Genomic DNA, 14,620 nt, shown 5'->3' with positions numbered 1-14,620 from the left:
GCCAATTGTTATTACAGTGGTAATTTGAAAGTCACTATTGTGGGAGTATTTACACTATAAAAATGGAAAGATGCTACAAATCAGTAGCTTTTATTTTTGGTTGAAGAACTAACTGTTTACACAATTCTTGCCTTAGTTTGCTTAGTTTAAATGTCACTTCATAATTTATCAAATTAGTAAATCTCTATCCACTGCTCAGGGATACTGAGATGTTTCTCACATTTCCCTATTACAAAGAATTCTCAATTCAGCATACTTGTACATACCTCCTTGAGCACATTTGAAAGAGTGATTGGAAACATAATGGTGGAATTGTTGGACCCTAAGATTTATTCATCTTTAACTTTACTTGACAAATTGTATTCTAAAATCCCTCTTAACACTTCCATTTATAATTTCCCATAAAACCAATATTAATTTTAGGGATTTTTATTACATATACTATTAGTATGAAATTATATTTCAAGTAGTATAACAGAATACCAGGAATATATAGCATTTCACCAACAAGAATGGAGTTTGAGGATCATGACCCATTGTTTCTTGAAGTTGTGGCTTTTCTATGCCCTTTGTGCTATCGTTGAGATATAAAGGCTTAAATGTTTACTTAAGAATCTCTTTTCATGGCTATTAGGCATATACATGTCCACTTTTTATAGCCTATTTATTTTTTGATAGAGACATTTTTTTTCTTTTTGAGCTGTAGAAGATCTTTACATAACCTGGCTATTTATCTTTTGATGGTTATTTCCATTACAAATATCTTAACACAATACATGGCTTGAATTTTTCACTTTATTTATGATGTCTTTCAAAATATAGATGTTATAGATGTTATTATAGTTGAATTTTCACTCATTCCCTTTACAGTTTACACTTACTGGTTTTATGAGAGACACCCTAATCACAAATATATTTTCCACTGTTTTATTCTAAAAGTTGACAATATGTTTTTAACATTTAGGTTCTTCTGATTACTTATTTTAAATTGAATAAATTGGTTGTCGCAATGCCAAAGAGATAGAGGTTTGTGAAGATTACAGATTTTGGTTTGATTCTAAATTATTATTTTTTATTTTATTGTCATCTTTTGGCAGTTGCATGCACACATTTAAATTACTCAGGTGGATCAGGCTGGTCTCTGTCTCCTAGAGATCACAAATATATTGCAATACACGCAGTTTAAATTCAGGACCATAGGAAACTTGTAAATAGATATATTCTGGGAGAAATGTGCAGTGAGTCATTTGCCATGGAGCCATTAACTCTCCTGTTAATGCATATACTCTGGACTAATAGCAATTTTATGGAAAACTGTGATTACTAGTCTAGTGTCAGCACTAAACCCCTTAAAGGATATCAATATATACTTATTTACTTTTCCCAATTAAATGACAGTGATGAAATTTGTGGAATTACATAGATATTTTCCTGCTAATTTATCAAAAATAATTTATTACAGATATTGGTTGCTGAGATGATTTATTTTAGATTCATGGAAATGTTAAGAACCTGTTTTTTAAAGATTGGTTTCTGTCTGCAGAGACGAAATGGAGAAGATATACCAGTAGCACAGACTAAGAACATCAATCACAGGAGATTTGCTGCTTCCTTCAGATTGCAAGAAGTGACAAAAACTGACCAGGATTTGTATCGTTGTGTAACTCAGTCAGAAAGAGGTTCTGGTGTATCAAATTTTGCTCAACTTATTGTGAGAGGTAAGTAAAAGAACTTTCATTTCATGAAATAGTGACACTTTGTTAGTATTAAAGCAACTTTGTGGATATTTGGATTGATTTTCAAATCTACTGTTCTTTATCTCAACTCACTATAAAAAATCATAAGCATTCTGATTATGTCTTAAGGTAAAATTAAAACTATAGTTGTATACTTTACCAAATAAATTTTCAGGAAGTATTTTATATTTAAAGGAACCTACTTAAAAAGTTCTAATTGGGGTAAACTTAAAAATTACTTATTCATATTGTTAACTTCTAGTTTGCATTTATTATTAGATTTGCTTTTTTGTTTGTTTAAAATAATTCTGCAGATACTATTATTTATTCCTCATAGCACTTTAGCAATGAGGCTAAGATCAAAGTTCTGATCCCCACACAGACCTCTTAATTTTTTTCCAGTATCAATAACTAGTGGTGTGTGTTCGCTAATTCTGACTCTACAGATTATTAAAAAGTTAGACTTATTGTCTTTTTTTTATTCTGTTTACTTGATGAAGTTTGACATAGCAGTACATATCTGAAGTAAATTCTAGACAAAGAGTACAAGTGCAACACTTTATATTACATTCATTCAAAATGCACTCACTGCTATATATCCCAGGCACTGGTTCAGGTTGTGGAGACACAATTATAAATAAAGTACAAGGGCCTTGCCCATTTGGAACTTCATGATGATATATAGCAGGCACACTATGTAGAAAGATACTGAAATGGGCTATCAAGTTGTGGTACATGTTACAAAGAAAAATAAGGAGAGAATGTTGGGGACTCATATTTTAGGAAAATTGTCTAGAAGGTAAGTTCTCTTTGATAAAGTCACAGATGAGTTGGAACCATCATAAAATGAGGATGTCTGCCATGTGAAAATTGGGAAGAACAGCAACTCTATTAAGCAACAACCAGTAATGACACCAATGAACATAAAATGTAAGTCAGGCATGTCCCTCAATGAGAAATTTGGGTATTACTAACAAAAACAAAAACACAAACTGGAGTGAGATTTGTCAGAGGCATTGGGATGTTCTTTGTGAGTCCAGAAGAGGATTGTGGAAGTGTGGAGAGGAGTATTATGAAGAAGCACTGGCATGTGGAAAGGAAAGCGAGGCATGTGTCAAGACCTAAGAATCTGGAAGAACATGAGATCTATCTGTGTCCAAGTTAATATGTTTGACATCAACCATCTTTTATATGCATTATTTCATTTTAAGAGTTAACTTGTTTTTAATACTACAGCCTTTAATTTTTTTTTAAAGATTTATTTATACAAGAACCAGGGTATAGGCCAGATGTGCGAGAGGGTGAGAGGATTCACCAGAGACAGAGCGGGGAACAGAACAGGCAGACTGATGAAATACACTGCTGAGGGGAGAAGCGGGCGAGACAGGAGAGGTCTGAAGTACCATGTGGGACCCTCGCCAGTCAGCCGGGATCAAACCAGCACTGCAGAGGCTGCAGACAGCTTCACAGTGTAGCATTCAACCACCTGCGCCACCAGGGAGGCCCCAGCCTTTAATATTTTTCTAGACAAGGAAATTGAAACTCCCTAGGTTGTTTGGTAATTGCCTTGAGCAACAAAGATCTGTAATAATTGATGGAGGCAAAATTTAATCCCATGTTTCCTGTCTCCCAAAGATGAGCTCATTCTTTTTGCCATCACAGCTTTATCACATATTAACAACACTAAATAATGTTATTAGTCATTTTTAATGCTTTTGTCAGGGATATCTCAGTCAAATAAAAAAAGGTTTATTTTTGTAATTTGGATATGACTCCATTTTAAATGAACCTATTGTGAATATTTACAGTGCTGGCTCCTTGAACCTGCTTAGGTTCAGGAAATCATAGCCCCAATTAATTGAATAGTGAGAAAATACGATAATTTGACTCCTATGTTCAGGCAGAGTGGCAATTTATTTTATTGTGCTTCTGTATTCGTCTTTATTGAGTCCTGTTGCAGCATTGCTTTCACTGGGCCTACTTTTGACAGCCAGTAGGTAACCTTGGATTATCTTCAGCGTTATGAATATGTTATAGAGGCAGGAGTTGGGTATGCTTCTGAATTATCATTCTTACTGTTTTTCATGACACTATATTCATATTCACATTATGTAGCCACTAGAGGTGACGGTGGCTTTTAATAGTGCATCTAGATTGCTCTTAAACACCCAGTAGTTATATATTTTGGAGGCAGTGGTACTGTGATGCATTGAAAATTTTGTGGAAGACATAGTTGACATTTTATTCATGAGTTCTCTATTTATAGTTCCCTTTATCATAGCCATTTAATGCACATATATGTTAAGAGATTTTTTTTTTTGTCATTACTAGATCTTTGTTTATTTTAATCAACCAATAGACTTTATCAAAGCTCAGTTTTCTTTACCTGGAGAGAGCTGTATTATGCTTGTCCTAGGAGTGTTACTAGTGAACTGAATACTTATTTCAATAAAATTTATAAATGGAGTATCCTTAAATCTCATCAGAAATGTTGGCATTTTTTCTTCATTTTTGTAAAGGAAAATCCTATCATTTATTTCTTAAAAAGATTTATTTATTTATGCATACAAGAACTGGGATGTAGGCCAGAGGTATAGGCGGGGGACGAGAGGATTCATCAGAGACAGAGTGGGGGGCAGAACAGTCGGATCCACTGAAATACACTGCTGAGGGGAGCAGTGGGTGAGACAAGAAAGGTCTGCTGTACCATGTAGGTCACCTCGCTGGCCAGGGATCGAACTCATGCTGCAGTAGCTGCGATTGCTTCATAGTACTAAAGCTTAAGCTCTTGCGCCACCAGGGAGGCCCCCATATCATTTAATATGTTTTTTGTTTTAGGTATTGTAACTCTTGGGTTAAAATATGATGGCACTTTGAATGTGCTATTCAGAGTCTACCAACATTTTATATTTTGAGAATTTGGCAGTTATGTTTTTCTTTTCAGTATTTTCGTTTGTTGTATATCTAATATTTATATGTGATATTTTGCCTACTGTTCTGTTTGAAAATTAAAATACAGCAATAAATTTCTTGTTGTTCAAATAACTACTAAATAAATACTCCTAGCCAAAAAATATCCCCTTTGGAGTCAGCTGTCCTGTTTTTGAAACAGTGCTGAGAATTAAGTATGGTGACAGGTTCTGTCTCTCAATGGCACTTTCAAAGATGACATGCTGTTACATAGATACAAAAGATGCTAATTTTAAAGGAAATTTTTAGGGCAGTGATATGAATAGTCTTTAATAAGAACTGGCATAGTATTGCCTGTTGTAAAAGATGACCCAAGGGTAACAGTTTATTAGTGCATTTTCTCCTAAACTGGAAGTGACAGGGCATGCTTAAGGCTTTTTTTGTTGCTGTTTGTTACAAATGAAAATTTCACTGCAAAATCCTCAAGTTGAAGAGTATTGATCTCTGTGTTCCCACAGCCAGAGGAAGCAAAAAGAAAGTATGCTGAAACAGAATTTACTTTGTCATGACTTCAGCAGTGCTTTCGGGTCATTTTGAGTAATGATAACATCTTCAACTTATAAAAGCCAATCTTTATTGACAAAGTTTATACAAAGATGAGATGAAGAACAGATATTTTTTCTCAGTGTTTCTATAAAATTGAAGTGTAAAATGTGAATTACAGATTAAAAGGGTGTTTACAACTTGAAACTAAAAGCATGAAATTTATAGTTGGAGTTATGTTATCGATTCTACCTCATTTGTTCTCACCTTTTCCATAATTCTGAATTAAAAGTCCACTGATAATTCTAACTAACAGACTCACAATAAACTTCCATAAAATTTTCTGATTGCTTCAACTCATATCCAGTTTCTGTTCCCAGATGTTCACTATGCATTTTGTACATATTATTTTTATCTGTGGAATTCTAATTACATTTAACATGAATAACTAATTTTCTTGGGTTTGCTGCTTTGATTTTTAGATTTTACTTCCAACTATTAGTCATTATCAAAATGCTCTCGACATAATATTTAGTTAATTTTTCACTCTATTTTTTTTTTTTTTTTTGGTGGGACCCTCGCCAGCGGCAGGGGAGCAAACCGGCACTGCAGAGGCTGTCCGCAGCCTCGCAGCCTAGCACTCAACTGCTGCACCACCAGGGGAGGCCCTTACTCTATTTTTAATGAGTATATGCAACCTCCACTGTAAAGTTGGGTGAATATTAATCCATTTATACAGCCTTTCTCAGTGTAAAGAGTCCTGTAAAACAAAATTTTATTGTTTAATAAGAATTTAGATCATTGTTGATCTATATTTCCTTTCTAAGACAATACATACCAGCTTAAAAATAAGTATTTTCTGACATTTGTAATGGGAACTTGCCCTTGTGGGAATTACGAATGGTTCATGTAATCATGAAGGATCTTTTATTTATTTATTTATTTATTTATTTATTTATTTATTTATTTATTTATTTTTTGATTCTTCACTCTGCAATGCATGATTGCAGCTATATTAAGCCAGATTCTTCTTGGGGTCATAAGATAGCAGTATGGCTACATAATTCTGTGGTCTCATCCAACTGATCATAGAGAGGTTATTCTTGTTCCAGCATTAAAAATTAGATGACTGCTAATGGATAACTAGAATGTCTATAGGTGAACATTTTTAGATTGGACTCCAGTTGTGGGAACAGTAATTCAGAGGGATTTATAATTCTATTCAGGTAATGTTGGAACTGAGGGAATTTCATGAAAGAAGGTACAACTTCACCTTTAAGGATATACAGAATTTGGAATCTGGCAATGTTGGAGAAGGGTGTTATAAGATCAGGTATTATAAGTTAGAGGGATTGTAACTTATTTGGTGAATGGTGAACTGCTAACAGGATCATTTGACTGGTACCAGTTACCCACTACACATGTGAATAAGAAGTCTAAATTAACAGTATTTGTATTTGAATTTTTCAGTTTGTTCTCTAATTGTAATCATTTGTAAATTATAGTCCGAGTCTGTGTTTGCTGCAGCACCTAGCACAATCTTTACATAAAGATAATTGATAGATTTCTGAAAGTTAATAAACAAATTTTTTTCCAAAATTTTTTTAATGAGAATGGAGGATTTATTTATTTATTTGTTTGTTTGTTTGTTTGTTTGTTTGTTTATATAAGCACTGGGTACAGTCAGAAGCGTGGGACAGTGAGAAAATTCACCAGAGCAGGGAGCAGAGAGGCAGAAGGACCGAAGTACACTGCTGAGGGGAGCAGCGGGTGGCAGGAGAGGTCTGCGCACCAATAAACAAATTTTTCATTGAAATTGGAGCAGTGGAGCTGATGCTAAAAGAAATTGGGAATAAGTGATGAACCACTTACCTTCCTACACCTGTAGATGGAGTGAAGATTAACAACACACAGGAAAAGATGATGACAAATGTGTTTTGTAATATCTGAATCAGTTCTTTTCCTTTCTCTTATGAGCTAGGAAGAGTGATTGACTTTAATATGAATTATTTTCTCAGTTTAAAAATAATCTTGATTTGATCAGTGCTTTATGGTTTTCAATATAGTGGATAAAAGACCTCCCTGGTGGCCCAGAGGCCATCAAGCTAATGGCAGCCACTGCAACATAAGTTCTATCCCTTGCCAGGAAGCTAACCACATGACGCAGCAGACCTCTCCTGGCTCATCCGCGGCTCCCCTCAACAGTGTATTTCTTCAATCTGCCTGTTCTGTTCCACACTCTGTCTCTAGTGAATCCTCTCACCCCCCCACACCTTTGGCCTGTACTCCAGTTTTTGTATGCATAAATATTTAAAAAAAATATAGAGCAGATAAAAATCATGTCTGAATATTTCATTACAATAGTTTTATATTAGAAGCAGGGCCATTTGAGTAGTAGAAACCTAGACATATTAATACATTTGTTAGTTGTTAAGAAACAGAATTTCTAGCTTGAGTCCTTTGGCATTCTGCTTTAGACCTCACACTCAGGAATTCATATAAACATCCTTTTTCTAAATGATTATTTGAAGATCCTGATTTTTTTTTTTCTATTGTGAAAACTCGTCAACTTGATAGGTAATTGGGAGTTATCTGAAAGAGTACAATGTAAACATAGATGAGCTCTAATGAAAGTCTAAAAACACCTGGATAAACCTCATGATAATTTGCCCACTGCTCACGCGTAGTTGGGAAAGCACCTGATGTTAGTCAGGGGATGCCAAAGGTGTCTCCAAATGTCACTCATCCAAACTTTTTACTTTCCTGCCCTTGAGTGTGATAAAAGAAGCAATTGGAGTCTCCTCTTTTTCGGTAGCTACTTGTAATTCAGGTGATTCAGTGTATATGATGTTGGGTACATTTTAAATTCTCAATGAGCAAAAGGACAATAGATGTCCTTATTTCACATAGTATATTATTTTTGAATTTCTATTTTATCCACTTTTGTAAACTACTATTCAAATCTTTTTTCTGTTAATTTTGTCTTCCTCTGATCTTCCTTATACCGCTTCACAAAAATGCTAGAATTGTTTTGCCCTAGTGGTTATTTTCATTTTATATTTTCTATGTTTTGTTGTAAAAATTAAAATTCAGTGATAATGCATTCCCTAAGGGTTTCTGAGTGTATTTGTACAGGTGATTCCCAAGAGCTCCATATAACATTTAGCATGTGAGGTGTTGGTCACTATGTTTTGGAATGAATCTTGGGGGAGTTTACTTTTGTTGGAGCTTCTTAAGAATTTGAGAAGGATCAAAGAGGAAGCAGGATGATTTGCATGCCAAATAATTCCTTCTGTTGAACTCTAGAGAATTTGATTTCAGAGCACTGATAGCAGTTTGTATTTTCCTTCTGAGCCTCTCAATTCTGTTCTCTTGAAGTTTGTGATAAATGTAATTTGGATCCCCAGTTCTTGCAAAGGACTTAAAGCTACTTCTTGGAATAAGAGTGTCTTTGTAATTTATATTTCCCTATCTGCTTACTATTTTTCTTTCCCCTACCTTGAGCCAAAAGAGGAAGAAATCAATTTGCACCATCTTTTTAAAATCAAATAGTAACCTTTATTAAGTATTTAAATGGGAATAGGTCCCTGGATATTATGAAGAAATAACACCAAATCTCTGCTCTAAAGCAGTTTGTAATTTAATTAATTTTATAGCAAAATATAGGATTCTTGAATATTTGGACTTGAATAGTTTGGACTTTGATTTTGGTTACATTTTTAATTCTATGGGAAAAAAAAAACAAAAGCAAGATCCCCTAACTGATAGAAAATACTCAATCAAACATACCATTTTATAAAAATCCTTCATTGAGCACTAATATGATCAGTAATGTGCTGTGAATGTTAATTAAACAGATGCTCTATAGCTGACAGAGTGAAATCGATCAGCAGGACAGAGGTAATTCATAGTTTTTAATGGTATAATGAGTAAAGAGAGCAAAATAAATGTGGTGGGACATTACTTTATTGGCTGTAATTCTTGAGTCTTACTTTCTCACTGCTTCATCTTTTAGAGAATCAATAAGAGCAGGCTGTGACTGACTGGTAAGTTTTGGTGTTTAGCTATTTGCAGTCAACATCAAGAATTTATGCAAAGCTGCTCACATCTTTTTAAAAACTAACAAATACACATTCTGCTTACCAGTAAAATATCATCAAGAACCTGCCTTACTAAGAGTACAAACTAGGAAATAAATGGAAAATAGAAAATGTTCATGAAAAGTTAGGGAGAAGTCAAGTACTCAATAAATTAATCAGCCCACATGTTCCAAAAAATTCTGTCACATTACTACAGAATCACTTTCCTGTCCATATGGAAAAATATAAATCATGTTATTCCCCTTTCTCAGAAAGATTTAGTTAGTAAAAATTAAAGACTATTATAAGGTCAACATGAGTAAATACAGATATACATTTTTATTTTCTTCCTCAGTGTTGCTTGTATTTCATTATTAATTATTAGTTTGCTATAAAAAAATGAAAAAGTTGTGCCATTTTAGTGTATAAAGATTGGAGCACTTCGGGCTAGACAAAAATTTAAAAATGGTGGCAAAATATGGCTATCTATTCTTAAAACATAAATCCACAACAATCTCTCTCTCTACAGTTTCATCTTAGCTCTGATTTTGGTTTTTAGAGAAAATACGGCATGTAGATGTATATAGGGACAGTGTTACTTTTAAACTTTAGGATATAATTTGAAAAATAACTTTATTTTGCTTTCCATTTTCTTTTTGTGCCTTAACTGAAAATATTTTGTTGTCTTTCTGCACTGTTGTACTATGTGGAATCAAAATTTAGTTGTGGTGTCACAGAATCTGGCATTGTGAAAACAAAGAAACAGCAAATGAGTCACTACCTGAATTCTCCCTTGTTAGGAAGAAATTTTCTCCACATGGTTGTTTACATGTTCTTAATTGCCATTGGCATTTTCTTTCGTCTTCAGACACACATGGAGGATCCATTACTACTCTCACATTACCTCCTCCTCGAGCTTCCCTTCATATTAAGAGGAACAAAAGGTCATAGAACTTTCCTGGTCCAAAGGCCTTAAATGAACTGTCACCTGGTACCATTCAAAGTTTATTCCTATCACTCAGCAACTGCCATAATCCACAGCAGGCATATAAACTCTTCAAGCAGATGTCTGTTTTAGGGCCTTGAAACTTGCTGTTCCCTCTTCCTGTACTTCTTTTTTTTTTTTTTTTTTTTTTTTAACCCTGAAACATTTGTGTGCCTGCACATTCTTATTTTATTCAATTTTCTCAATTTTTCCAAAAATAGGCTAAATGATAGTCATTTTGTAATATAGAACAGAAATAGGAAAATTTGAATTTTTTCTAAGATTTTTTTTCCTAAGATAATTTTTTCAATGTTATTTGACTGTATGTGTTCAAAAGCTATTTTGTGATACCTGCTATTAGGATATGCGGAATAAACATATATACAGAACAGTAGTCTTAAATATTTTTGCATTGTTGAGTAAGATACAGCAACTAGAAATATGCATGTTAATTGCTTCCTTCATTTCTTCGAATTTTACTACGTATCTTCTAGGTGCTCGGCACTTTCGGTACCTTTAATGTCATCACTTTCATCCGTGTGTCCATCCTCTCTTCCTGTACTTTATAAAATCTCCTCACTGGGATCCCCACATTGTCACTTACCTACTTCAAATTAGTCTTCACACATTAACCACTCCGGCTCTACTACACACAGTATATCTGATTGCGCTTTTCTGGTTGTGATGATTCTCCCTACACAATTTACTTTAAAGATGTCTTATCAGTCTCTAGAGCTTTCATCATCTGACTCAGCACACCTTTCCAACACATCATAGGGCTCTTTGCTCACTAAACTCTAGCAACGCTTGCTTTCCGTTACTTGCCTTAATGTGCCACACTCTCTTACACCTTATAGCCTTGGCTTTTTCTGTAGTGCCTGTTCACTAGTCTTCAAGATATGACTGCATTTCTGGCATCTGGCTCCACAACTAGATTGAAAGAGTCAAGGTCTATTTACCTTTGCTCATTCACTTGTGTTTGTCTGTAGCCAACACTCAGCAGATATAATCAAATAATTGCTGTCAAAGAAAAAAAAAATGGGTTGTCAAGTGCCATATGAGTGGCGTAGTCAGTGTGTAGAAGAGGACAGACTCCTTGCTGGCTTTGGTAGTCAGCAGGTGCACGGAGATGGAGGTGAAGTTTCGTCTTACCACTGACATGGGTATCATTTGGATTGTGGACGATAAATAAGGGCATCCCAAGTAGAGGGCATGGCATGGGAAAACATGCTTATGTAGCCTAGTATTAAATACTGCTTTTAGCAGTGTTTTAGAGGGAAGAAGTTGAGATGAACCTGAAAGTTTACAAAATGTAGAAGAATCTGAATGTTGGAATATAGAATGTAAATTTATTGGGTAACTTAATTTGGGAAACTTTGGGGATTTTGGATTAGGTGAGTTTTCAGAGTTTATGATTACTGGGTTCTAAAAGTCATAAAAATTGTGAAGGTGAGGCATCCTTGAAGGGGGCTGTAGTGGAAATGGAAAGGGCTGGTTATGGTGAGAGATTATGTTGGAAATACTGTTAAGGACATTGTGGAATTACATGAGATGAAGTAGTCATTCTGGAATACCAGGTAGAATTTGGATGTGAGCAGAAATTGGATAGATCTATAGAATTTGAGAACATAGATAGTAATTTCAACTGTAAACATATGGTTAGATACATGAGAGACAGGTTTAAAATCTTTCCTTTTGCCATGCATAAAAATTTGGCTAATTATAAGATATAAAAGAGGAATTCAATGCAATGAATTAAACAATAGGAATTTAGTGGATAGAAATTGTTTTGTATTTTCCAAGATCCATTTCATAGAGTATAGACTTTAGCAAATGCTACCTTTTGGTGTGTTGTTAAGGATAAAAGTAAATATATTTAATTAAAATTGAAAATTTAAAAAGAGAATCAGGGCACAGTTAAATATATTTTATCCTTTATTCCTGACATTATCACACATAAAATCCCATGCAAGTTATATAACATTAAAATATTTTTCTTCCTAATGCTGCATGTAGATTCTTCATTGGACTTGAGAATCTCTGTTAAGTGAAAATATTGTTTGTGTTCTTTATAAAAACATTTGATTTCTTAGAAATAAAGCAAAATAAAATAGAAAGACCTCAACTCTCCCTGTTCTTCAGATTTGATTCCTCCAGATAGCAGTGCTCCTAAGTCAGTCTTTTTCTTACATCGATATTTAAAGCGTCAGAAGGAGAGGGATTGGCTTTCTAAGACTCTTGGCCAACAGCATTTCTCAGTCCACAAAGAATGACATTTATGGCCTGCCTTGTGGCACAGGGGCTGAGTCTCAGCACTATCAAGCTATCGTTAACCACTGCAGCATGAGTTCAATCCCTGGTCAGGGAGATATCCCACATGGCACAGAAGACCTCTCCTGTCTTTCTTGATGCTCCCCTCAGAAGTGTATTTCAATAAATCTGCCTGTTCTGCTCCCCACTCTGTCTCTAGTGAGTTCTCTCACCCTTTGCACCTCTGTCCTATACCTCAGTTCATATATGCTAAATAAAGAAAATAATAACAATAAAAGAATGACATTCACTGTAGCAAACAGCTTGAAAATATTTATTTCTATGTAAAGAGTTTCCTCCCTGCCATAATTTTACCATATTAAAACTCCCTATGAGGGTTGATATTTCTTTGTGTTGTACAAGATTATTATAAAGTAGTTACCCTGATTGGTCTGGTTAATGTACGATAACAATGAAAAACAGGGTGTTTGGGATTCAACATGGATGGTAGAGGTGCAAGATGTCAGAGAAGACAAATGTTAAAGAAAATTTGAATGGGCAACGGAATGCCAATTTGCCTCTGGGAACATTTTCACCATTTTGATTTACTAAATTTTTATAACAGCATTCAGATAGAAAAGAATTAAAACCTGTTAATCTTACATAGTTTACAGTTCACCATCCATTGTGTTCACAGTATCATTCTATTTTTTTTATTTTTTATTTTTTTAAATATTTATTTATACAAGCACTGGGTACAGTCAGAAGCGCAGGAGGGTGAGAGAATTCACCAGAGCCAAAGCGGGGAACAGAGCAGGCAGAAGGACCAAAGTACACTGCTGAGGGGAGCAGCGGGCAGTAGGAGAGGTCTGCGCGCCTTGTGGGACCCTCCTCTGGTGGCCAGGAGCAGCCGGGGATCGAAGTGGTGCTGCAGAGGCTGCGGGCAGGTTTGTAACCCAGCGCTCAACCGCTGCGCCACCAGGGAGGCCCCAAAGTATCATTTTAGAAGGTTCTCTTAGCAGTCAGTGAAGGAGAAATGGGTGCGTGAAAGATTTATTTTATTATTTTTTTAAATAGTTGTTTATTTTTTTAAAGATTTATTTGTGCATACAAGAACTAGGGAACAGGCCAGAGGTGTGGGGTATGAGAGGATTCGCCAGAGACAGAGTGGGGAGCAGAGCAGGCAGACTGACTGAAATACACTGCTGAGGGGAGCAGCGGGTGAGTCAAGAGAGGTCTGCTGCGCCATGTGGGTAGCCCTCTGACATGGGATCGAACTTGTGCTGCAGTGGTGCAGATAGCTTCATAGGTTGTGTCTTAACCCCTTGCGCCACAAAGGAGGCCCAAGAGTTTTATTTTAAATGGCAGTTTTCATGTATATTCTACCATCTAACTTTAAGTATGTCTCTGCGTTCTGTCAAGGATAGCTGATGTTTTACAGTTTCAGCATACTAAGTACCTTAAAATTTTGATTATTTTACTATCAAATACACTTGCAACTCTGATTAATAATTTTCAAAACAAAAGATTGCATTCATATACAAGCCATAGGCTATCTTTTTGTGTGTGTCCTTTTGTACTCAGGACTATGTCTGTGTCTACGATTGTTTTTTACTTTTATGAATAAATATTCAAATAGAAATACTAATGCAATTCTGAATCCTTGCTTTTAAAGTGAAACAAAACAAAACAAATTAATGCATTTCTTTTTAATTTGGAATTTTGTAACTCATGTCTTTTTAAAAAGCATCCTTCAGCATCAGCAAACCTGGGTAGTTTTTTTCTGAACAGTAGCTCCATAATAGAAAGAAATCAATTACTATTAGAGAGGCACTGTAGGTTAAAGGCATTACAGGTTCACACTTGGTTTTGCAGCCCGGAAGGGTACTTAGCTATGAATCAGGAATGATGCAAAAGATGGATGAGACAGAGTTCAAGGAGCAGTGATGTGAGGGTCCACGACTATCATTCCAAGCTGTCTCCGCTAATGATGGATGGTTTGGTTGCAAGAAGTAATAATACCAGATGATGAAAGATGCATTTCAGCATCATAAGCCACAGCACACCGACTACCTGTTGGAGTTCTGAAGCATAATGATTCCTGATTTGCAACCAAA

The 14,620-nt window shown here is 35.1% G+C and overlaps 1 protein-coding gene across 4 annotated transcripts in view; it reads left to right on the top strand.

Moving 5' to 3' along the window:
- Positions 1 to 14,620, top strand: part of PTPRK (protein tyrosine phosphatase receptor type K) — a 524,091-nt gene that overhangs the window by 289,484 nt on the left and 219,987 nt on the right. For all 4 annotated transcript variants that reach the window (XM_054697815.1, XM_054697816.1, XM_054697814.1 and 1 more), the window contains exon 6: positions 1,544 to 1,718. In XM_054697815.1, coding sequence (XP_054553790.1) covers positions 1,544 to 1,718 — 175 coding nt within the window. The remainder of the gene's footprint in view (positions 1 to 1,543; positions 1,719 to 14,620) is intronic.

The sequence above is a fragment of the Talpa occidentalis genome, unplaced genomic scaffold (assembly GCF_014898055.3).
Source record: "Talpa occidentalis isolate TD23 unplaced genomic scaffold, MPIMG_talOcc4v2.1 talOcc4.2, whole genome shotgun sequence".
Taxonomy (NCBI): Eukaryota; Metazoa; Chordata; class Mammalia; order Eulipotyphla; family Talpidae; genus Talpa; species Talpa occidentalis.
The sequence above is the reverse complement of the archived record's forward strand: the minus strand, read 5'-3'. Positions and strand labels throughout refer to the sequence as shown.